The sequence below is a fragment of the Leiobunum rupestre genome, chromosome 4 (genome assembly GCF_980474605.1).
Source record: "Leiobunum rupestre chromosome 4, qqLeiRupe1.1.hap1, whole genome shotgun sequence".
Classification (NCBI taxonomy): Eukaryota; Metazoa; Arthropoda; class Arachnida; order Opiliones; family Sclerosomatidae; genus Leiobunum; species Leiobunum rupestre.
In genome coordinates this window covers 28,605,416-28,631,932 of record NC_143387.1, presented here as the reverse complement: position 1 = coordinate 28,631,932, position 26,517 = coordinate 28,605,416, and the positions used below count along the sequence as shown (strand labels likewise).

At 37.3% G+C, this 26,517-nt stretch overlaps 2 protein-coding genes across 3 annotated transcripts in view; one reads left to right on the top strand and one right to left on the bottom strand.

Annotated features, from left to right (window-relative positions):
- Nucleotides 1–26,517, bottom strand: part of LOC149947388 (tripartite motif-containing protein 2-like) — a 69,421-nt gene that overhangs the window by 12,203 nt on the left and 30,701 nt on the right. The window contains exons 2-3 of the mRNA XM_090172215.1: nucleotides 7,637–7,751; nucleotides 7,282–7,511 (exon numbers count right to left, since the gene is read on the bottom strand). Coding sequence (XP_090028341.1) covers nucleotides 7,282–7,511; nucleotides 7,637–7,751 — 345 coding nt within the window. The remainder of the gene's footprint in view (nucleotides 1–7,281; nucleotides 7,512–7,636; nucleotides 7,752–26,517) is intronic.
- LOC149947389 (solute carrier family 35 member G1-like) lies at nucleotides 8,633–25,289 on the top strand. 2 transcript variants are annotated; one of them, XM_090172445.1, is made up of 4 exons: nucleotides 8,633–8,690; nucleotides 14,497–14,653; nucleotides 22,521–22,750; nucleotides 24,452–25,289. In XM_090172445.1, exons 2-4 carry the CDS (start codon nucleotides 14,510–14,512, stop codon nucleotides 25,083–25,085), a joined length of 1,008 nt encoding a protein of 335 aa, XP_090028571.1. In that variant the 5' UTR covers nucleotides 8,633–8,690; nucleotides 14,497–14,509; the 3' UTR covers nucleotides 25,086–25,289. The 2 variants fall into 2 exon arrangements, with proteins under 2 accessions (XP_090028571.1, XP_090028572.1); XM_090172446.1 differs by having other exon boundaries at nucleotides 8,640–8,658.

Genomic DNA, 26,517 nt, shown 5'->3' with positions numbered 1-26,517 from the left:
CGAACTGAGTTTCGTGATGTCGATGCGACCACGTTTAGCTGTCCGTAGCAGGTCCGTGTTCGAAATGAAACCCTCCCGATCGGAATAGAGGATTCCAAAGTTGCGTTAAAAACCTGGCGCGGAAGAAGTTTCATCCCCTCCCATCTATCTCTGGCTCTCTGGCTCACTCGATCCTGTATATTCTTTATAACGGAGCGAATAAAAGCCGACTCGCTTAACAATACATCTATTCAATCGGGACGCGGGGCTTGTAAACATGGCGGCCGGAAAAGCGTCACGCTGCCGCGCTCGCGGAAGCGTGACGTCACAATGGACCTAATTTACAATAGAATGTTGACCTCGGTTAGGGCCCCAACTGGGATCACCGCGTTGGGGCCCCTGTGGCGATACGAATGTGGACCAAAATTATCAAGCGAGAAACGAAAATTAATATAAACCAAGTATATTGAGAGATGTGAGCCGGTAAATTTACCGGTAATGGTAAAATTGCGGTAAATTTACCGAGTGGTTTTACCGCTAAATTTACCAATTACTTTCATAAAGCAAAAACACACTAAGTTTAATGTAACCTAAGGCTATGGTAAAATCAAAATATTATTTTAAGAATTATTGTTACATCAAACCATTTTTTTGATTAAATAAAAAGTTAATGGTAAATTTACCGGTAATTTTACCAGTAATTTTACCGGCAAATTTACCGTTTTTATTTTTACTGGTAAATTCACATCACTAACGACGTAAGTATATTGGATACCATAGCAAAATTTCGAAATATATATTTGGTACCTTTCAATGTCGTAGCACCCTTTATTGTAGCTTCGGTTGTGCTAATTTGGAATCTCCTTTCTTGGGATCCACTAACAATTTCGATTTCCACTATAGTGTCGTGTACTCTACGTCTCAACTACTACTTGTCCAATTATCGTGAAATACTTATCTTATCGTGACCAAGCTCGAATTTTATAATTTCACTAAATTTTTTATCATTCCAAAGTTATGTAAAAACAAATAATCATTTTGAAATTGGTAATTATTGGAAATATTCTTCACATCTACAAAATTTACTATTACTAACTTTAGATTTTTAAATACTAACAAATAATAACAACCACACAAGATCAAATGATGTAGACTTGTAGAATAAAGAAACGCCATGTTCGTTTAAATTGCCCTTCATTTCAATATAATTGTAATATCCGTACGAGTTAATAAATCTCGAATAAAACAAGGAAAATAAACGTTTCTACAGCCTGTATAATTGGATTAAAATCCACTCCGAAGCTGTACGAGAATCAACGACCTGAGCGGAAAAACCAATTTCGACATTCAAGCGAATGCGAACTTGACCGAGTTCGGGATCTAAACTTGGTTTTTTTCCCCTCAGTCAGCGGCGTCATGTTTTTCTCCCACGATCCGTCGATTTGGCGAAAATGGCCGCGATTAAGCGGAACGATATGATTTTCTGAACGAGATATAAATCCCAATTTCGATTTTCCCCATTTCAAAAACATTGAAAGTTTATTAAAGCCGTCGTTATAAATCAACCATGTAGCAGTAGCTTTGATTTTGACAACTAACGAAGAAGCGAAACAAGGTTAGGAGGAGGTTCTACTATCGAGACCGAGTCGAGAAACAATAACAGACGTTTAGTCGTTTTGACAGACAGCCTTAATGATCTTCAATCGTTCTCAACTCAGTTTCTGTGTTTATATCGCGAATGTTTTAAGCCAGCGTACTCGTTGCTCACGCTATCCGTCAATTACGTCGGGAAGATGTATATTCGTTTATTCTATAGGGGAGCGAGCCGCGTCGTACTTCTACCGCGCATTTAAAAAAATGTAAATTGTTAGACTGCTCGGCGTGACAGGCTGACTTTGTACTGTTCGAGCAAAGCGACCCTGTCGAGGATGTTACGGGTAATTTATGGCGAACACAATCCCCGCGTAAATACGTCTGAGCTTTAATCAGAACGTGTTAAAGGCTTATACCTACGAATATAGTGGCTGAACCTTGGAGCCAATTCTCGGATAACGCGTATAAACAATGATGGAGAGCAATTTATTAACGAATATAGTGAATACGTTGACATTTAAAGCGTTCTTTAGGGTACGTCAAGTTGAGAAGAATTCTCCCTATCTCGAGAACTTGACGATATTTTAAACCGGAAGTAAAAACGAATTAAGTCAATGTTCTTGTAAGATTTGTAAGATGGATTTCAAAGATTATTAAAAGAATTTAAGATAGTTTTCATTAAAACAATTGAAAAGTACTTAAAATGGTCGCTTATAAACGTGTAAAATTAAGGTGTTGGTCCATTTGATCGACATTCGATCATTATACATTGCAATTGATCGAAATTCCATTTGATCGAATCCCATTTGTCATTTGTTTCATAAGATCGAACCTTCAAATGATCGAATACTATTTGATCGAATTCAAAAGTATTTATAGTACCAGTTGGTATGTTTTTATTTTACCGAATGTCAATATGAAGTGCAGAAGGAATAATGATGGAATAATTCATTGCTTTAACTGTATTAAGCCACAAAGATGAAGAGATTTTTACTTTATACACTATATGATGGAATTTTTTATGACATCGACGATAACGGCCCGTTGTTTTTGATATATATAAATAGGGTCAGGTTAGGTTAGGTTAGGTTAGGTTGATGTACGCGTATGCACCGTTACCTTTTCGATTTACTCCCAAAAACTAGTAGTTTTACCCTACAGCAGCTTTCAATCAAATTTCGTTCGATCAAATGGGATCCGTTCGATCATTTGGGAATCGATCAAATAGACTCAAACCAAAATTAATTATTAAGCAATTTATAATTAGTGTTCTTGCTTTAAGATTTTTCATACAAGATATTATTAGTAATATAAAAAACATTTTTTCTAACTTGACGCGAGATTAGTTTAACAATTTCGTAACAACGTCAACATAATTCTTTACAAAGAACTACGAGTACATTTTGCTAATTAAAAACCACATCGTTATCTAAACGAAAAACCGCGAAGAAATTTCAATTTTTTTAGTTAGTTCCTTATTTTAAATTATTGTCATTACAATTTCTAAGAGGACATTAATTAAAAGCCAATCAGTAATGGCTTAAAAAGAACTCGTACAGCTTTCCAAACACGCCTCCGTAGAAGCCGAATCTAAAATTCAAAGCAATCAAACGTTTGAGGACAAACCAAGCTGGGAAAATATTTGTTCAACTTTTACACATCACGTGATGATTGTTAAATTATCTATCGCAGAATGTAATAGTTGAGCAAACTCTTAAAATACGAAACTTTGACGGTGTGGGCAGAATTAATAAAGTAGACTTACGGTTAATTGGATTTGTCAATTGGAATGACCTTTCAAAAGGCTTCGGGCCGAACGAGAAACGCCTACGAAGCCACGTGTATTTCGCTCTCACAATATAGAACCACACGACAGATAGGCGCTCATTGAGCTTTCCCAGCGGCATCCGCGATCAGCGCGGATAATAAACAGCGCGTTCAATAAGTCTCGTCAACACCCACTCAATGGCGATGGATCTCTCTCCGTCTCTCGTATTACGACGATGTCACGAGTTAAAAGCGCGAGAGGGATGAGCGGGACAATGGCAAATTTAAGATGATCGCTGCACTTTTTTTTCATAAAATAATAAATAATAAAAAAAGTCTTCGGGCTTCGAGTTAATTTACTCTCGCTGGGAAATTTAATCCGAGCGAGATATTAGATCCGAAATGGCTTTTTCTTATCTAAAACGGACCGTCTATCTGAGAGTTATACGGCCTTATTAATGGATAAATTACGTTTTACACAGCTAAGCGGGGAAAATACCAATACTCCCGTAATGCGACTTTGACGTTTCGCGCTCGCCACTTTTTCGCATTATAGAAGTATTTTATAAATCAAACGATTTCAGTTTTCGAGCAAATAACACCGATTTTATCGAATTATTTGTTAAGTACTCGATAAAAATAGAAACCTATGTATCAATGTATGTAGATGAATAAATAAATACGTATGGCCCTAAGTAAATAATATACTCTTACGGGAGAAGTATTCGTTTAGGCTGCGAAAATGAAACGTGCTTGTACCTATCGCCAAGTTCAGAAATCATACGTCACAGCACTGTCGAAAATCAATAATGTATTTATTTATACCATAAGTTTATACTATCCATAAGTTAGAATCCACCATAGATCCAACGTTAAAAGCGATTTCTCCCATACAAATCAGAACCGGTATATGCGACTCCCTGCGGCGACTTTTGGCCCTATCTTTTTAGCTTCTTCAACCTCCGTCGATGGCGGAAACGGCTATCTCCATGGATACGAGAAGAACAGAGGCGTGCGTCGGTAGTTTAAATTGGGCGATCTTGAAATTAATTTTGCGCGTGAAAGTAGCCACCTTGTTAGGGCATAAAAGAATGTAAATAAAGCTGCTATACCTCACAATGTAAGGTACCGTCACGCGCAAAAATGTAATTTTGAAATCGGGCAATTTTACACGGTCGGCGATGGGTTTGTTAGCTAGCGAAATCCTTGATTAGGGGTAAATTTAAACGAAACCATAATGAATCAACATTTTGTAAGAATATTTTATTCATATCAATATGAACAGTTATTGTCGTGGAATATTCGTAGTTTAAAGCTTATCTCTTCGCGACAACTCGCGTAAAGGCTGGTTCACATGGGCCGTGTTTCCTGATTTTCTCTATTTTCTCGTTTTACCACCTTTTCCCGTTGTTCTGGCGCACGGAAAACGACTGTACACACGGACAAAATTTAACGGATTTATCCGCCGTCAGCGCTGCCGGTAAACGAGAAAACGGATAATTTTTTTTAAATATCTCTACTTTATTTTCCCTGTTTTTGAAGCTCTTTGAGTTCGACTAATCAGCGAGCGTTTCGCTGTCACGTGATGTAAGGAGCGATTTTGAAAGTCTTTAAAAGTAGGCTTAAGAATTTTTACGTCTACCACGTGACGGCATAACGCTCGCTGACTGGTCGAGCCCAACGCCCCTCAACAAAAAGGTTATCCGTTTCCTCGTTCCCCGGCAGCGCTCGCTGTGATAAAATCCGGCAAATTTTGTCCGTGTGTACAGTCGTGTTCCTGCGCGCCAGAACCACGGGAAAAGGTGGTAAAACTAGAAAATATAGAAAACCAGGAAAACACTGCCCGTGTGAACCAGGCTTTAGGCTTAACGAGCTTCGATTCCGTCGTTGAAACGAAATCGGATTTCACAGGCAACCTAATATTTCGATTTTTTACCAACAGATGGCGACACACCGCGACTTGGACGTCTTGGGAGAAATTGCTGTTAACGCACAGCCTAGGCACGATTCTAACTTATAGGGAGCTAATATATTATAAACTTATGTTTAAACTAAGGGAGAATGGAAATGTTGAGACGGCCCGCGGAAATCCTCGTCTACGAGCATGAGGGGTATAGAGACTTGGCACTCCGTAGCTTTGGCCATGGCCGCCATTGTGGTAACATTTTTCTCCCCACGATAAAAACTATTGAGTAACCGTAAAAATCATTTCAATATAATCATTATCCGTAACAATGCAAGTATAAATGAATACATTCGGGTGAAAATATTATCCCCACACTATTTTCTCACGTGTCTTAGTAGTCGTAGATGGATACTTTTTCCTGATAAATAGTCATGATAAAAAAACACATACAGAGTCAAATATCCTTCGAAAATTGAAATATTGAATATCTCAAATTGGAAAACGTCAGCTGTTAGAAATATTGAAGGAGTTCAAAACGATAGAAGTATTCGACTTTGAACAGCTTCTATCGGATACACGTCGGCCTTAGCGAGACGCCATCGTTAAAAATAAAATATATTTAAATGAGCCAGTGGCGTAGCTGAGAACCCAGAGCCCCCCCCCTCCCCGCCAAATCTCAATGGGGGCCCTCATTTTCAATTTTATTATAGTGAGTGGGGGCCCCACCCCTGCGGACCATCAGCTACGCCACTGAAATGAGTGATGGCGGCGAATCAAAAGGGAATCCCACTTGTGCTAGCGACAGACTTGTTTCGTTTCTGTCCCGTTGGTTTGTGGGTAAAGTGTATTCGTAGTATTGTTCGTAGACGCTCTGTCTCGTTTATATTTTACATTTATCTTCATTTTAATTGGCTGACATTTATCACGATATGTAGCACCACATGGTAAAGGGTGGAATTTTAATTAAATTTTACTTCAACAAGAATTACAACAGAATTTGCATGTGTAGCACCTCCGCATGGGTTCGTTCATTACCAAACTGCACTTGAATACTACTATCTCGATAAACTCCTGTTATAACTGTATATTTTTAATCTTTTAGATTTCCCGATGACATGTCCGTTCCGTGTACTTCTGATTGATGATACCAAATATAAATATACTAAAGCCAAGGTCACACTAAAGCTTAAAACCCAGTTTAGGTCGGTTTGACCGCAGACGATATTTCTTAGTTCACACGTGCGAAATCGCTTAACCCCGGTTCGCTTATAGCCAAGGCTTAACGTTATTTCAAATTCTGATCAGAATTTTGAAAAGACTAAAATGAATTCCAAAACAATTAGTTAATCATATTTACTTTACATGAAAACGAGAACCACCGTTGGTCTAAATGTAACAATGAACACGGTTGAAGAGGTAAAAAAGACCAACAACGTTTGGGGAAACTAAAATATATTTATTTATTTATTAAGTTAAACCGATACGCGGTACTTCGGCCGATAGGACTTCAAGGCAAAGGTACAAGTTAAGACTAACTAACTATACATGACATTATTTAGAATTTTATTCCCTTTATTTTGGAAAATACGAGCAATTTCACTTCCCCGCCTCGTCGTTTCGAAAGCGATTCTTAGCGAACCGACTTGGACGAGTTGCTTCGCGAACCAACACGAAGCGATTTCTCACGCTGCTTTTTAAATATAAGCCGCGTTCACACTAGCCACTTTGGAACCGTTTTAAAACGGTTTCAAAAGAACGAATTGTAAAATTTTGATGTCGAATGTATTTATCGTATGGCTATTAATACAGTTGACACCGAAAATGTTCAATTTTATCTGTCGAAACCGTTTCAAAACGGTTCCAAAGTGTCTAGTGTGAACACGGCTTTAGTTACCTAAATTCAAGCGATTTTAGGGGTATATAAGTGTGAACTTGGCTTAAATAGTTGAACGCGTCTACCTAATTCTTTCAGCACCTTAGAGTCAATATTTTTTTTAAATATAGCGAACGAAATAACGCCAAGAAGAATATCTTACCTTTGGAGTCGTGTACCTGTCGAGGCAAATGCCGCACTTGAGGAACTGAGCGTTGATCTGCCTGACAACTGGCGAGGCTGTGAGGCCGTTGTCCAAGTCGCGATTACTCGCAGCGCCATCAATGGGGATCGGCGCCGCGCTGCCTTTCGAGAGAGCGCTCCCGTTGCTAGTGGCCGATGGATTCCCATTGACCAACGACATCGCTCCTTGCCTAGTCTTAGGAGGTCCGACTGAAAGACGACACATAGCAATCAATATATCAGCTCGACGTGGGAAGGGGGGTGATAAAGGGGTTTGAATGGGGAAGATAGGGTTTTTCGCTTCATCATTCAACGTGAATTAAAACGACAAGTACCTGAAGTAAACGTAGGCGAGTCAGCTGACGTTTTTGGATTCGGTGACGCTGGGGACACGGAACAGGCCGGATCGAAGTCTTCGTCCGGAAACTGAAGAGCGAGGACGTCTGGAAACTGAGCAGACAAAGAAAATTGTACCCTAAATTTAAGTTTTTCGCTCGATGTATATTCTAACTAATCATCAATTTAGTAACGCAAAAGGTCAACAACATTCGTCTTTTCGTACTTTAACGATTTCATACTAATATTTGAAATGTTTGTATTTTATTATATTAATCAAAGTTCAGTGAGTTATTGCATTTATATATAATTAGACAGGAATCCATACCTCTACTTGGAATGCTAATCCTGCTGTATCGCGTATGGTAAGATCACTCGGATGGCTTTGGCCCCACCTACGAGAGAAAAAATCCCCTCTGGCGCTCTCCCCTCTCACGTTGTTGTTTTTTTTAAGTTAACATAGTGGACGTCAAAAAAACCGTCAGCCACATCGAAACGAAAATCTCCCGCGATAAGCATTCCAAGTAGAGGTATGAATTCCTGAATTAGACTAATAAAAATCATATTTATATTTATCTATCTTTAAAATTAAAATAAAATACTCGTTATATTTTTTTAACATACGTGTAGTATTATACATTAAAAAAAATCACGAGAAATATTATATTTATAAAAAAAATTACTCCTCTCTACGCTATCCCCAAAGGAGAGTTGTTTTAAAAATGGTATTTTTCGCTCGTCAATCTAATGGAAAAAACATGTTCATATTGTGAACCACCTGTTTAGAAGCTGTTAATGACATCTTTATACGAGTAAATAACGGCAGAATATGAACTTTACGTGGGTTTTCTTTACTAATTGGCAAGTTGGGTAATATGGCAAATTAGGTAACTTCGAAACAATTTATTTACGAGCCGCCATCGGTGGACACTTCCCCTCTCGGGTCTCATTCCGGAGAACCACGTCTTTTAGGATATCTTGAACGTGCTTTAACAACTGATGAATTCACAAAGCCTCAAATGTCATATATAGTTCTATTTGGAGACTGATTTGGTAAGCTTTAATTAGCGTTAGTCGTCAGAATATTAATAATTTCGAAATTTATCATTTTGACGCGTTTGCTGAACATGCGTCCCTTCATTTAAGTTGTGAAGTTAAATATTAAACACCGCTATGTAATAAATATCATTGAATTATTTTACGATCTATATACATTACTTTATTATCTATATGCATTACATTACGATCTATATGCATTACATTACGATCTATATATATAATAATCAGCTAGGCACCACCTTAGGGCTAAGTCGTCAAGCGACTTTTGAAACCTTTAATTCAGGTGGCCGGGTTACAATGCGTAGGAGGGTGGTGCATGCCACGCGATCGAGCCAACAGCTCCCTACACTAACTATTACCGTTAACCCCAACAAGTTTTTAAGGAAAGGGGGAACCGAAGAACTCGAGGGAAAACCCCTTAAACCAGTGGGGAGAGAACTTGCAAACTCAACGCGGAAGGAGTTGTTCCGAGTTTTCACCCAGTGCCACAAGCTGGGATCGAACCCGGCTCCTCTTGCTGCGAGGCGAACCACTCTGCTATACCCCACTATATATATAAATTACTTTATTATCTATATGCATTACGTTACGATCTATATGCATTATTGAACGATCTATACGCATTATTGAACGATCTAGATGCATTATTTAACGATCTATATGCACTGTTTAAGATCTATATGCATTATTTAAGATCTATATGCATAATTTAACACACTTTATGCATTAGTTAACGATCTGTATGCATTATGTATCGATCTATATATATAACGTTACAATCTTTATGTATCGATCTATATATATAACGTTACAATCTTTATGTATCGATCTATATACATTATGTATCGATCTATATACATTATGTATCGATCTATATACATTACGTTACGCTCTATATTCTTTACGTTACGATCCATATGCATTACGTTACGATCTTTAAGCATTACGTTACGATGTTTATGCATTATTTAAAGATCCTTATGCATTATTTAAAGATCCTTATGCATTATTTAAAGATCCTTATGCATTATTTAAAGATCCTTATGCATTATTTAAAGATCCTTATGCATTATTTAAAGATCCTTATGCATTATTTAAAGATCCTTATGCATTATTTAAAGATCCTTATGCATTATTTAAAGATCCTTATGCATTATTTAAAGATCCTTATGCATTATTTAAAGATTTTTATGCATTATTTAAATATCTTTATGCATTATTTAAATATCTTTATGCATTATTTAAAGATCTTTATGCATTATTTAAAGATCTTTATGCATTATTTAAAGATCTTTATGCTTTATTTAAAGATCTTTATGCTTTATTTAAAGATCTTTATGCATTATTTAAAGATCCTTATGCATTATTTAAAGATCCTTATGCATTATTTAAAGATCCTTATGCATTATTTAAAGATCCTTATGCATTATTTAAATATCTTTATGCATTATTTAAAGATCTTTATGCATTATTTAAAGATCTTTATGCATTATTTAAAGATCTTTATGCATTATTTAAAGATCTTTATGCATTATGTAAAGATCTTTATGCATTATTTAAAGATCTTTATGCTTTATTTAAAGATCTTTATGCTTTATTTAAAGATCTTTATGCTTTATTTAAAGATCTTTGTTTTTTAACGATCTTTATGCTTTATTTAACGATCGTTGTGCATTATGTATCGATCTATATACATTACGTTAGGATCTATAAGCATTACGTTACGATCTAGATGCTATTTTTAACCATCTTTATGCATTATTTAACGATCTATATGCATAATTTAACGATCTATATGCATAATTAAACAATCTATAAATATTATGTATCGATCTATATTCATTACATTACGATCTATATGCATTACGTTACGATCTGAATGCTTTATTTTACGTCTGTACGCACTAAAAAATCAATTAAAATTTCGTTTAAATTATCGAAAAGCGATTATTACTTTCTTCTAAGCTAACACCCAAGGAACCACACCGACCTAAGTCAACTAGTGACTTGTGAAGCCAATCACCGTGACCGAGTTAAATTAAAACAAATGATGTCGAAAATGTATTAAATTTTTATGAGAACTCTTAATCCTGATATTGTATGGTATTTGCAAAAATATATAAAATTAAATATTATGGACTTTCGGTGATTTAAATCTTTTAAAACGTGTATTCTGTATACTACATTAATACCGAGATTTGTTTTTCCATTTGAGCTTGCACAAAAATTTTTTTTTTTTAAATAAAACGAAACTTTCCTAACTGAAACGATTGAGACTCACGTGCTACACGTATTTGTCTCCCAATCCGTTAAATCTACTGGAATACCAAACCAGATGCTGCTTTGCTTTTTTTCGCTGATTATATCATCCCAACGCTCGCGATATAATTTAAAGCTTTATTTAGAAATAATTGAAGGTTTCATTCACAACTCAAAAATAATAATAATAAGTAGTATAATTAAACTTTGCATTTTTTCTAATGTCCCCAAACCACTACTAATTCAAGTGTTACAATCATATTTGGTGAGTTTACTTAAGAACTGTACCGCTAACAATAATTAATAATATGAATTGTCTTGATAATTTGAACATTGATTATTTACATCGGTAAATCAATACTCAACTTTTTTTCGGCACCAACTAAACACAAAACGAAGTTAACAAACTTACGTTGCGGCTGAAATATTCGATCTCGCGTTAGGCAGTTAGTTGAAAAGGAAAGAGGCCACACATGCGATTCCCGCGCAAGCTTCATGGTGCCCATCTAATGCCCTTTAGAAAACCCAGCTATGAAATAGGGTTTTTGTGATGGCGTGAGTTCACACGCCTTTTTAGTAGATCACGCCGACATGTTTTAAATCCCCGATGTCTAAAAAAGAAACCTTTAAACCACTTCAATCCAAAATCAAGCAAACACTTGAACAAAGAACAAAGAAGAGCTACTTTATTTTCACCCATATTTTTCAAACAGCCAATTCTGTTGATATTTCACATAATTCCTTAAATCGCAATTATCTATAATTCCTGTTTTCAAAATTTCGAGTTGATTTTATAAATTAAAAAGTGATCTTGCCCAACTTGTTAAAATGTTGCTCTTAGGTCACAAGACTCAGCTTTATTAGTGTATTGTTCGCACGAGTGATTTGCACGCGCGCTAGAAAAACCATAGAAGCGCGCGCTCGTAGACTTGCAAAAGTAAGGGACTGTGACGTAAAAGCTCCATTTAAACAATACAGCCACGTTACTTGATAAAAAGAACAATTCGAGACAGCCGAAGAAACATCTTGCCAATCGCCATCTTACGGCAACTTTACCCAGAACTCCGTAGTGACACTTTTCGCGGGATGTCAGCTACGATTTAACTAGTTACTAGTTAGCAATAAAGAAGGAATAATTTCCTAAACTGTGTTTTCTTTATTTTTACAGAGATTTCAGCACCTGGTCTGATTTCTTGCTCAATATGCGTAACAACAATGAAGTCTTTAGTTCATATCGTTGCTTATGTTTATCGGGTAGAGCGCCATAGGGGAAATCACGTAATGCAGTCGTCGCAACAGTCATCCATTCCACCGTCACACCATCTTTATGAAATTTATCTTTAAGCCTTCCCATAAAAATCTTAAAGGTGAATTTTTTTAACTAATTAAAATACTTGAAAATACGTGAAAGTAACTAGTACTTAAGTTTTTTTACGTAATCTAGTGAAGATTTTAAGTTACGCAATTAAGTTACGTAACTTGTAAACCGAAATAGGGAGTGCCGAAAATCAGTACTAATTCTCAAAATATTTCATTTAAAATAAGAGCTGGAAAGTATTTCGAAATTATCGCAGAAACGTTTTCGTAGCTCACGTGTAACGAGTAACACTACCGTGAGCGAGTGAAAAGGTAACTTGTTCAAAGTATCTGAACAGAAACGTTTTCGTAATGTTCACGTTACCTTTACCCTAAGAAAAGTGTGAGGTCAATGTGCGTTAAATTACCAGCACCTCAACAAAGGCTAGGGCGTCATGTTTCTCTAACCAAGTGAAAAAACCAAATCTGATTTGGTTGTTCGTAAAATTAAGCCTAGTTCCCACTTAGCGAAAAAACCAATTTTCGCGCTGAAAATTGACGCTCGCGAATAAAATTCGCGATTTTTTTCAAATTCGCCGCTAAAGTCGCGTCTCCGCGGTATCTAGCGAATGTTCAATAAAAAGCTTCAGCCAATCAGAAAACGCGTTCCCTCGATCTATTCCGCTCCCGTCCGTCACTTATTAAGCCTAGGTCTTTAGAAAAGCGGCTCAGCCAACTTGACCAAGATACTGAAGTAAAGGTAATTATCTCACGAATAGAATCGTTTATTTATTGAAATTATCAACAGGAACATCCATTTAGTTCATTTTGAACTGATGTTTTATGTTAGGCCTAAAACACTACTAAATACCCGCACGAGTTGTTTTCAGCGTTTTTAAAATTTCGCGCTAAAGTGAGAACCGCTTCCCCAGCGACCGAAAAAAACGCGTCTTTTTTAATTGCGCGAAAATTTTATTCGTCTCGAAAATTCGCCAAGTGGGAACTAGCCTTAACTCAATGAACTCCAAAAACATCTACTGTAAAATTAAAGCTTACCGATTAAAAGCGATTTTCAACTTCAATTCTTTGTATCTCTGGTATATTTAATTTACATTATGAACGCGTGCGTACGTGTGTTTAAGTTCAGAATTACGTTCTGCAAAATCTCCTTAAACGCGAGCTTTAACAGTAAATATCACGAAATTTCCGTACTAAATTGGAGTTATGAATTGCTAAAAATTGTCGCTACACAATATTAATGACGTTCCGGGAGTTTGGATGCTAAATCATTTAAAATATTGCAAAACCTGATGACGTAATTTAATTAGTGACAAGGCTTGCTTTCAGTTACGAAGCTAGCACCGTTCCAGTTTTGACACGTGTTTCGAAGAAGTTGGCATAGGTGTCGCTGCTGTTAACAAGATCGGGTGTATTAATTTTCTACGATTACTGGTAAGTTAATGTAAGAACCGCGCGGGTCACGATATAGTGTACACTAATTGATTATTTCTTTGGTTATTGTTAAGTTATTTTTAAGGCAGCTACGTAGTACGTACCCAAAATTAAACGTTTGTCGCTCAAATTGGCTAACCACATTTATCCGACCAAACTAATTTCATAGTGTAAAAACGAAATCTCGAAAACTTTGGTCGGTTACGACATTCTCTTTACGCGTTTTGGATAAATTGAAACTTGGCAATTCACTAGATTCAGCTGGAAACCTTCGGTTTTGTCAGATATACATTTATTTATGGTATTGTAATTAATTATTTTTACGCTGCTATGACGTTTTCATGTGGTTCGTTAACGCGTTTGCTTTTGTTTATTTTAAACTAAACATATAGCGAGGCGCGATTGCCCGAACGTGTGCCTTTTTTTCTACAGCCCATAGTTTCCGATCAACTTGTTGAGCATCTCTTTTAGGTAACATTTCAAAATTAAAACCTCTTTGTTAAGCCCCATTTTCATGCTCGCTGGTAGCGGATAAAAATCGTCAAAATTCGCTTGCGCCACTCGCAAGCGTGAAAATAAAGCTAAAATATCTGTTTGAAACAGATCGACGCTGAAAGTGAAAAAGTGTATAGCTGAAGCGGATTTTGTCGATTTTTACCCGCTACCAGTGAGCATGAAAATGGGGCTTAAAACGTGTTAAAAATCATGTTATATTTAGACTCATTTAAACGCGTGTAATTTGAAATATGAAAGCGCGTGGTACTACAATCAAATGATTACTTTTTGAGAACAGATTCAAAGTCGAAATGGTAAAGGGAGCTTCTTTCAAATGGTACGGAAGTACGAACGATCCCGGAACTGATTGTCGCCGAAAGTGGTTTTCCTCGAAGGCAGCTGGACTATCAATGGCGTTACTGTCAGCTTTAATCGGGAGCTTTAAAGGGTTATTGGTAAGCGACTTACATCTTATTCGTTGACCGTTGTCATTTAATGTTTTACATTTCGAATTCAGCGGGAAATGGTGGTGAAAATTATTCTCAAAAATGGTATATTTTGTTGATGCAAAAAGTTAGAACTAAATTTATTTTGGTAATTTTTAAAAACAATCTTATATTCATACGTAGAACGTTTTTATAATTAAATGCTAGAAATATTTGAGTTAACTAGCTTATGAAAAAATGGAAACTTTGAACTTACACTGAAAAGAACAATTTCCCAAAGATTAAGCGGAGTACGCAAATATTACGCGGAGTACGCAAATATTACGCGGAGTACGCAAATATTACGCGGAGTACGCAAATATTACGCGGAGTACGCAAATATTACGCGGAGTACGCGAATATTACGCGGAGTACGCGAATATTACGCGGAGTACGCGAATATTACGCGGAGTACGCGAATATTACGCGGAGTACGCGAATATTACGCGGAGTACGCGAATATTACGCGGAGTACGCGAATATTACGCGGAGTACGCGAATATTACGCGGAGTACGCGAATATTACGCGGAGTACGCGAATATTACGCGGAGTACGCGAATATTACGCGGAGTACGCGAATATTACGCGGAGTACGCGAATATTACGCGGAGTACGCGAATATTACGCGGAGTACGCGAATATTACGCGGAGTACGCGAATATTACGCGGAGTACGCGAATATTACGCGGAGTACGCGAATATTACGCGGAGTACGCGAATATTACGCGGAGTACGCGAATATTACGCGGAGTACGCGAATATTACGCGGAGTACGCGAATATTACGCGGAGTACGCGAATATTACGCGGAGTACGCGAATATTACGCGGAGTACGCGAATATTACGCGGAGTACGCGAATATTACGCGGAGTACGCGAATATTACGCGGAGTACGCGAATATTACGCGGAGTACGCGAATATTACGCGGAGTACGCGAATATTACGCGGAGTACGCGAATATTACGCGGAGTACGCGAATATTACGCGGAGTACGCGAATATTACGCGGAGTACGCGAATATTACGCGGAGTACGCGAATATTACGCGGAGTACGCGAATATTACGCGGAGTACGCGAATATTACGCGGAGTACGCGAATATTACGCGGAGTACGCGAATATTACGCGGAGTACGCGAATATTACGCGGCTTACGCGGATTATGCAAAGATTACGCGGATTATGCAAAGATTACGCGGATTATGCAAAGATTACGCGGATTATGCAAAGATTACGCGGATTACGTGGAGTACGCAAAGATTACGCGGATTACGCAAAGATTACGCGGATTACGCAAAGATTACGTGGATTACGCAAAGATTACGTGGAGATCACTAAGACTACGCGGATATTACGCAGGGTAAGCGAACATTACGCAGAGTACGCGAATATTACGAGGCTTACGCGGATTATGCAACGATTACGTGGGGTACGCTAAGACTACGCGGAGTACGCGAAGATTACGAGGATTACGCGGATTGTGCAAATATTACTCGAAGTTTACTCGGATTATGCAAAGATAAGTCGAAGTGTACGCTAATTCTACGCGGATAACGCAAAGATAACGCTGAGATTATGCGGATTACGACAAAATGACGCCAGGATTACGCGGACTACGCAGAGTACGCCGAGATTACGTACTCTTTTCGGGAAGTCTGTACACCGATTCCGCGTAGTGATCAGCCCCTCGCAATTGCCTAAACAGGCATTTTTAGTTTCACATCAAATAATATTTCGAGTAGAAGTATTGATTTAGTCGAAAAATTGTTAGGTTTGTTTTTTTTTTATAATTTGCTACACCCCTCCCCCCTAGAAAGATTGAATTTTGCGTGATATTTTTTATGTTGCTTTTGGATACCCCTTGACCCTCGCATTAATATCTCGGTTAAGTTACCATACCTTACGGTGCCTGTTAAGGCTAACTCACCTGTACAAATTTTCCATCGGGATATTTCAAGACATTGCCTGTTATAATCTAAACAACGAAACTAAATCGAATAGTCGTCTGATCATACGCGTTTTTAGTTTCACATCGAAGTGACACTATTGCTATGGACGGAATGTCGTTAAGTGTTGTTTGTTTGTTTGGTGTCGGCGTCGGCGTCGTGGAAAGCGACGACATGGTAGATGGAGCTACCGCCGAGCTTTGGTGGGAAGTTTGAAATTAATAAAAATAATAAAAAAAAAGAATTAAAAATGTAATAGGATTAGTTTGGCGGGAAGTTTGAATTAGACAATTTCTTTCGATATGCTAGAATAGGATTATAATTGGCGGGTGGCGGGAAGTTTAAATTAGACAATTTCTTTCGATATGCTAGAATAGGATTATAATTGGCGGGTGGCGGGAAGTTTAAATTAGACAATTTCTTTCGATATGCTAGAATAGGATTATAATTTTCGGGTGGCGGGAAGTTTGAATTAGACAATTTCTTTCGATATGCTAGAATAGGATTATTTTTCGACGTTGTAAATTAATTATATTGGATTATTTTTGCACGTCGTAAGACATCGAAGGTTGCTTAACTATTTAACCTTTGATACTTTGGGTCGATGTGAAACTAATATTCCGGCTGGGCAGACTTGTTAATATAAACTAGCGCCAATATCCTTAGCTTCTCTTAGACCTAGTGGCAAGAACGCGAAATTCGTTGATCCACCATAAATATGGAAGCTCATTCTCTCTTTAGGGGGTTTCCTTTCGCCTGTTCTCGAACTAAAAGTGTACTCTTTTTACCCTAAAACGTTTTATTCGCCTGTTCCGGGGATGATAATTACTCTGCCCCATAAACTATTCACATGTTCCGGAGTATTAGGGCTAACTCTTTTTACCCTAAAACGTTTTATTTGCCTGTTCCGGGGATGAGAATTAGTCTGCCCCATAAACTATTCACATGCTCCGGAGTATTAGGGCTACTCTTTTTACCCTAAAACGTTTTATTTGCCTGTTCCGGGGATGAGAATTACTCTGCCCCATAAACTATTCACATGTTCCGGAGTATTAGGGCTACTCTTTTTACCCTAAAACGTTTTATTTGCCTGTTCCGGGGATGAGAATTAGTCTGCCCCATAAACTATTCACATGCTCCGGAGTATTAGGGCTACTCTTTTTACCCTAAAACGTTTTATTTGCCTGTTCCGGGGATGAGAATTACTCTGCCCCATAAACTATTCACATGTTCCGGAGTATTAGGGCTACTCTTTTTACTCCTTCTGAAAAGGAGGTGTAAAGGAGTAAAACGAATTTTGTCGTCTGCTAGCCAGTATTTATCTGCTAAAAAGGCCACAGGCAGCCATTTGGAAAAACGTTTTTACTCCGACTCAAACTATTCGCCACCGCATAATCGGAGTAAAATGACGTCATAGCGTTACTCTTCTTACCCTACTCCGAAATCGAGGAACAAGCGAGAAGAAAACACCTTTTAAATGTGTTTTCCTTTTTGGTAAGAACTCGAAAATCAAGAATATATTTATTTATAAATAGGAAGAATGGTTCTTGACGATTAGCGGCCATCAGGGTTGAATTTTCCTCGTGCACTAGTCACCCACGTGCTTTTCGTCGGAAGACATCAGATTTAGGGAACCAATGAGATGGCCGGTCGATTTGATTATTTAAGCGGGGAAGGAGCACGAGGCGGAGTACGAGCAACGTGAAATTGTGAGCAATAGTCATTCTCACTAAGTTGAAATAAATACATTCTTCGTAGTAATAAATGTAGAATACAGTTGGTTCACGTGGCAGCCTTCTACGTGTTATAACGCGTTCACCGGTAGCAATGACTTTACAAATCGTTAGATAACTTAGGCATATGGTTACGCAACTGGCTAATTATTAATAACTTCCCAGACAGACTTTTCCAAGTGGTTTTGAGGGTGATATATGCTAGCTTTCAATGTGGTTGACATGTTTTTAAATGAGCTCGGAAACCCAAATAAATCATAAAAAGTCGCCAAATTTTGTAATTATTATATCAATTTAAACGCGACGAAGTAAAAAACAAGCATTTGGATTGAACGAAAAGCCTATTTAATAGAACCAACATTTTTGGTAAAACATTGTAGGCCAACACGAGTTGCAAACAGAACTTCTTCGAGGGAATGAATAAACACGTTCGACACATTCTTTTGATTATGCAAAATAAAATGAAAACATAAGTATTAAATATCTTTATAAGTGTAAATTGATACATTTTGTAATAGAAAATAGCTTTTGAACGAAAACGGAACATTTCTTTGGTTGAAATATTTTTTCAGCAACAAGTTTGAACAAAATTATTGGCTCGTGCGCGTAGTTTTAAAGTTTTTTTACGCGTGGCATGAATGTCTTTCCACCACCCTCCTACGCGTTGTAGCCCGGCCACCCTTATTAAAGTCGCTAAAAGTCGCTAGCTGACTTCAGCCTAAAGCCCGTCGCACACTGACAAAAGAGTTCCTCAAGTGGACGCTGCTATTCATTTTTTAATCTAATTGCGTTGTTCTAGTCATCTGAGATTTTTTTATAATAATCTTAATTTATTATGACCAAAGTATTTTAAATAATCTTAATTTATTATGACAAAAGTATTTTAAATAATCTTAATTTATTATGACAAAAGTATTTTAAATAATCTTAATTTATTATGACCAAAGTTTCTTTTAAATAATCTTAATTTGTTATGACAAAAGTTTATTTTAAATAATCTTAATTTATTATGACAAACGTTTCTTTTAAATAATCTAAATTTTTTATGACAAAAGTTTCTTTATAAATAATCTTAATTTATAATAATTAACTAGTTACTGGTATATTTGGATAAGCCAAATATATTTTTCGAAATTTAAAAAATATATTAGATAAAAATACTAAAATTTATTTGGATTAAAATAATTTATATTTAATTTCCGTGAAATAAAGAATGTGCCATTATTTGGTGGTTGATTAGATATAATAAAGAAAATATTTCCACGCGCTTCCTCGCATGGTTGGAACAGCGTGTCTAAAGCACTACATTGTCGGCAGTACCAGCTGCGTTGGCAGTACAAGCAACTGTTGTTCAGACGAATATCTGTATTTAGATGGTTCCTTGGGTATTAACTTAGCTGATTATTATTATTATTAGGAAATAACGCGATAGCCCATTATAGTCCAAATACCGCCTTTACATTGATCTCCTTCTCCAATTCAAGGGTGGTCTTTCACCCCATATTTACTTTTGATATTACCATAAGTTAATAATGACTCTAAGTAGTCAAATAAGCCCTTTTAAGGTAGAATCTCTGCCGGTATGTATTAAACTACGGTACGGGGGTATCGACCATTATCGGCTTTTAATAATAGGAAAATTCTCGATTATCTAACTAATGATAATATTCTATTTGATTGGCCGCGCCATGGACGCCAGACTTCAGAAGCTAAATCGTACCTTTTTTAAGACAGGGGGTTACGAGTGTAAACAAATAACAAGTGGGTCACGTGACCCAAATAATAGTCTTACACGAGCCCCGCGTCCTCTCCCCAGCCATTTCGCGGTACAGCTCTACCCCAGCGCCAGTCTAGACGTAGTGACGATTCCCGCGTCCTCTCTTTCTCTCTACCGTGCCGTGTCATGCCTACGGCGGCGGCGGCGGCGGCGGCGGCGGCGGACGCCGGACAACGGAGCGAGACCAGGAGTCTTACTAAGAGCTTATACGGCTCGTGTAAAACTAAAAAACAACGATATTCGATTTGGGATAGAAAATATGTATCATGTAAAATGAAAAGTATCATATTCGGATATGCCCTTGCAAACTTTTTTTATTGAAAAATTAGAATAAAATGGTATGACAGTGTACTGAACCGTCTTTTACAGTGATTTTATAATATACACTATACTGTTATGATGTTAATATCGGCCGATATTATCGACCACGATATATTGGCTGTACCCATATCGGTGCATCCCTAGTATTTATTTACGGTACGGCGGTATATAAATCTTTAGTGCGTGTCTAGAAAATGTGGCCCTTAACGGCTCACGGTGTGCAATAACTGGTGGCTTTACCGCGTAGTCGGGGTTCGGCTCTTGTAACCCATACGGGCGGTGGTGCACTCGGAGATGTAAGTCGTTTTCAAATGGTCCTATCTCACGTAGGGGCTGGAAACTGGGTTTCGACTCAGGCTAACGGAGAAGGTCCAGGCTCCTCGGAGGGTCTGGTAGCCAGCTGTAGGGTGGTGGGTCTCCGTATGACGCGCTGTGACCCTGTTTCCCAGCCTTCTCGGTCCTACCGGGATCTCCGGTGCCAGCTGTGCCGGGTTACACTGGGTGGCAGTGTGCCCGTCGTTGCTCTTTTGGAGCCTTTTCTGACGTAGGTAGGGTGTCGGCTGGCTGTTGCTAGAGCATACGCTTGCGGACGCTGGCGTAGGGCATTCTGATGAGACCACCCGTGTATTAGGCTATTTGATTCGCTTGGAGCACCGTTATATAAATGTCTGACAGCATGTCTAGAAAATGCGATGTGAAAACTTGTAACTCCGATTCCCGGGAAAATGAAAGATTTGAAAAAAGAATCGTACCCAGCGCTGTTGCAGTCGAGATTTAAATAAATTGGGTGAGGGGGTAAATTTAGTTGGTAGGTTGTGTGAAGGCTACGTTAACACACGATGCGGAGAGAGTATAAGTGTATTTGGACAAACATATCTGCAATAGGCAGCATAGTCATTTTACTACTTACGACGTTAGAGGTATCATACACTTATAATATTACTGCGCTCGCTTGCTATGCGAGACTTTAGACATTCTAAGTTTTTAACTGAGGTTATTAGAACTCTTGAAATTAGCTGATTTAACACAGTGAGTTATTTAATCATGCCGCTATCTGTGCTAATACTTAATAAATTATAATAATTATTAAATTAATGGGTATTGGAGGCAGGGTATTGAGGCCATGTAATTTGCAATCGATTGATGAATCATTAATAAGACTTACAAGGGAAGGTCTTGGACTGTATTTCCGGCTCGACCAAGGTAAAAATTTCGAAAGATCATACAACTTGACCTTTTGACTCTGCTAAAAAATCCGCCCGGCTGATACCTTCCTGGGGCATGGTCTAGAGGTTGCCATAACGTTTCCTCGGATTCCCGACTTACAGTCCAAGACCTTCCTTTGTTAGTTTATTTTTCACACAAATCCCCAATTGGAATTATGCGTTTACTTCAGCATCAACAAGACATACCAATACCCAGAATGGGAATATTAACCATACCATTTAATTCCAACATACACATCAATTATATTTAATAACTTAAGAAGAACTGTAATTAAAATACGCTATATTAACCTTTACTGCTTAATATAACTTTGAAATCGCTATACTTTTAACCAATAGAAAAATATATTCGAAATGTACAAGTCAGAAGCTATTATTAAATAAATTTTGCATACTAGTTCGAGAAAGACGGAAAATGGCCAATTTTTACCTTATTAAGATGGCCACTACCTGTTAAGGCTGCCGCTTGGAAGCGGCAGTCGGACAGTTTTTCGGTTACCATATATGAGCCTTTCATCAGTCAAACATTTGTTTGAAAATTCCCGCGCTGTAATTGCACATATTTAGAGCTCGTAAAATACGAATCAACAGCGTCATCTAGAGTTCATCATAGTAATACATATTGTATTTTAAAATAATTTCAAAATTTTTTTAGTAAATAAATTTAAAATTATTACCTTATTTAACGGGAAAAATAATTATTCAAATTAAAAACCTCGCGTTTTCGTATTTGTTATAAAAGTTTAAAATTAATTGAGTTAGATGGCGCTACGGGAACCGGATTGTGCCCGCGTTTTTTAAAAGCGATATTTTTTTCATATTAAATATTTCTAGGTGAATAAATTAGCAGCCATGGGGCCTATCGAAATTTTCTGCGCTCGAAGTTTGGGCACAACAATCGTAGTTCTTCCCAGCGTTATATTGTCCATGCATAAAATATTCCCGGATCGGAATACTATTAAATGGCTGGTTTTAAGAGCCATTGCTGGAAACATCGCCGTGACTGGCTACTATTTCGGTTTCGTGTATTTGCCAATGGGAATTGCTTCAGCGATATACTACAGGTATGTGCATTTTGCAATACGCAACATAATCAACCATAAGTATGACATCACGGAACATTACTGATTACCATAGATTTTAACAGTACCGACAAAAATATAGAAATAGCGCCACTCTGTTTTTAGGGGAATCTCCTCCTCTAGTTTGTTTACAAAGGTTTATCTAAAATGTTAACGCTTAGATAAATATCAATGAAAAATAAAGCAGTAAATTATTAGATCAAAGAGGTTATATTTTACGAATCTGAATAAAACTATACTCAGTTGCAGGTTAAGAAAGGCAATATATCTAATACATTTGGCGGGAAGATACTAGAACGAATTTCCGGTAAATCGTCGGCGGGAATTTCGAATTTCGTCTATTTTTTGTTGAAAATTTAAAAGGTTCCTGCGCGTGTTATATTATCCATTTTAGAAATGTTTATTGCGTTAATATCAGCTAGGAGCAACAAACACAGCACCCCACACAAGGAGACCCACATTGGTTAGACCCTTTCTGCCGTCGGAAGGGGAAAATTCCGAAATTGTCTCCCCCCCCCTCCCGTAAAACGTTCACCGTAATGGTTCGTCTCATTGAATTGGGAATAATACTGCTAGAATTACAATTACGATTTCGGTTGACATGGTTACGCGGGACCTATTCTGAGAAGACTGTACGAAATTCATCTTTATAATGAGGCGGTAGCGCCATCTATATTTTGTAAAGTTATATGGCTAAAAATAAATAATTATTAGCTAACTCACCGTAACTTGTGTTAAAAAGGATCGTGTTGACAGAATTATATTATTTTTAAACATTTTCAAAGGTTTGTTTGTTACGAGAAATCATACATTTCAATTTCGCGTCATATTCGCTCAAAAATTCAATTGCCATATAGTGGCCACCGCCAGAGACAGATGCCGCCACGGTAGAACGATAAAGTTGATAAAATTTCCTTATTGAAAGAAATTGGTCCCGCGCCAGCCAGATTTAGTTGTAACTCTATTTATTCCTAAACTCAATGGTTCGTCCAATGAAATTTGTACACAACACTGCGTTAGCGTGTTTAAAGGCTAGCTGCGTTCTCCTTAATTGTGGTTGTTGCTCCTAGATATCAGAGAACAATAAATATTTATTGTTGATTGTTAATTGTAAGCTCCATTATAGCGTATTTTTAGTGTTATGCTTCAAATCACACGATTACGTACGTCAAAGTTGTAATCTCGGCAATACCTGTTCGTTACTTACCCTGGACTCGCCAAACGAAATTTTTTTACGTATGCCTCACTTGTAGTACTAAAAATAAATTATAACAACTGTTTTTTAAATCTTAGCTATGTTAATTAATTAATTATCATTTGGAAATATAACGCAATAGACGGTATTTTCGAAATATTTATAACGCTCGCCACAAACGGGCCAAATTTGAAATTCCCGCCGCCGATTTACCAGAAATTCGTGCTAGTATCTTTCCGCCAAATTGTTCGAGATATTTTGCCTTTCTTAACCCGCAACTGAGAATAGATGATTGAAATTTGTTTATCAAGTGAATTTGAACGTGGTTGAGCCAAAACGGATATCGTATTTGCAAATGCATTTACTTACTATTAAAAATAGGTTGTATTTAAAAATATTACACCCAGTACAAATGTGACACTTACAGTGGATTATGGTACTACCCTATATAAATTTCTTAAGAATCTCTAGATCTTATTTTGGAATAGCTGCCCTCTCTACACTGCTGTCTTCGGGAAGATATTTCTAAACGAGGCGTTTGGGATGTCGGAATGCATGGCCGTGATTATGTCATTGTTGGGACTGATCCTGGTAAGCCAGCCGTGGACATTTGGATCTGAGCTGATGGACCAAAACACTATTCTGGGATTGGCGGGATCATTCGTCGGGGCCATTGCCCAAGCCGGGGCTTTTGTGTTACTCAGGAAGCTGGAGGCCGTTCCGACGACTATCGTCACCTTTTATTGGTCAGCTATCGGGACCCTTCTGTCAGCGGTCATCGTAGCCGCGACGAGGACTTTCCGCTCCGCGTCGTGCGGGGTAGATGGCGTCATGGTCGTGTCGGTATCTCTTCTCGGCACTCTTTCCGAGCTGTGCATGACCTTCGCTTTGTCTCGGGTTGAGGCGAATAAGGCCTCGATCGCGTTGACGTCGGAGATCATCTGGGCCTTCGTGTTTCAGTACTGTATCGAGAAAACAGCTGTTTCGTTCATTTCCGCTTTAGGCGGCGTTTGCGTTGTTTTAGCTATCGTACTACCTTGTTTAGCGACCAACGGCGAACGTCTTAGATATTTGGCCAAGCTGTGCTTGCCAATAAGGCAAAAAAATTACAGTTTTGGGTAATATTTTAAATATTTTATGACACTTTTCATTGTACTTTAAATACTTTTTCTTGAGAGTTTTTTTGAAATATTTTAAAAAGTTATTTTTATACTGTTTAAGTATTTCCTTAATTAAAAATACATTAACGCTAAAGATATTGGCTACAAATTCAACTGATACTTGGGAAAATCCATTATTTTGTAACATAATATATAGAATATAAAATAAAATCATATTTTTGAATGCTTAATGTAAATTGTATTTATACATTGTGTGAATTGTATTCGCGAATCAATTATGGTTCCTCCCTGTTGTAAAAGGGATTTTAGGGCGAATAAATATTATTATTATTATTATTAATATATAATATATAATACATAATATATAATTATTATTTAAATTATTCAAAGGCTATTTATGATGCTTAAATTTAAGGTTTTATGATTTTTTGTTTTAAAAAAGTAAGTTTATGAGTACGATCTCACTGACAATTGTGAGTATCGGTTGAGCGCAGGTAAAATTTTTTAGATATCTATATGATGTATTAAAATGGTGTTTCCAGTAAATATCAGTTTCTTTATTCCACTTCGGGTTAGACTCCTAAAATTATAACTGTATTTAACATTTTTCTTTGAATACCAAGAATAAAGTATTTTAAACAACACTGTATATTAAGATATTTATTTTAACCTGTAAATACTAAAATAGACAATCTATATCCGAGTTAAATTTGTTAATTAAGTTTATGTCGGCAAGTGGCGAAATATTTATTTTATAAATAATTTGTCAACTGAAAAATAATAATCAGCTAGCGACGTTTATTGCCTGTAATTGAGGTGGCCAGGTTACAACGCGTAGGAGGGTTGTAAAGCCCTTCATGCCACGCGAACCAACAGTTCTCTACACTTACTATTAACGTTAACCTCAGCAATTTTTTACGGAGAGGGAAACCAAATAACACGGGTTGTCAGAAAAATATTTTTATTTCAATTTTACGTGATGTAGTTAAAGGCCTAGGTTTTTTTTCTTAGTGGAGCACAAATACCCTGGTGGTAGGCCAACCGCTGAACATGTTGGCCTAATTTAAAGGGGGACAGGCAGAAGAAAACCTAGGCTTTTAAACTCATAGTACTGCTAAAGTTGAGAGCAGAGCGCGCGCACTTAAAAAACGTACTCGCGCTGAAATATTAGCTCGCCGAATAAAACGATTCTTTAGCGTTACATTTGAATTTTGCTATTTTTGAAGAAAGTTGCTCACCAAGACCCAAGCGACTTCGCGCGTTAGTTACGGTAACTACTCAAAAATACGGTTTATTTGAATATAAAATTAATTCCTTGGGCTAACGGTGCCATTTTCAATCGTAAACTAGATTTATGTCAAACTTATGGAGAGCGGTTTTAATTTTTAAAATCAGTCCAATAGTTTTCAAATATTTAAAAATTAAATAGTGAA

Bases quoted from the DNA above. Each gene is read 5' to 3' on its own strand.
- LOC149947389 (XM_090172445.1), top strand. From the start codon at position 14,510: ATGGTAAAGGGAGCTTCTTTCAAATGGTACGGAAGTACGAACGATCCC. The intron at 14,654-22,520 runs GTAAGCGACTTA...AAATATTTCTAG, and splicing joins GGAGCTTTAAAGGGTTATTG to GTGAATAAATTAGCAGCCAT. The intron at 22,751-24,451 runs GTATGTGCATTT...ATTTTGGAATAG, and splicing joins GCTTCAGCGATATACTACAG to CTGCCCTCTCTACACTGCTG.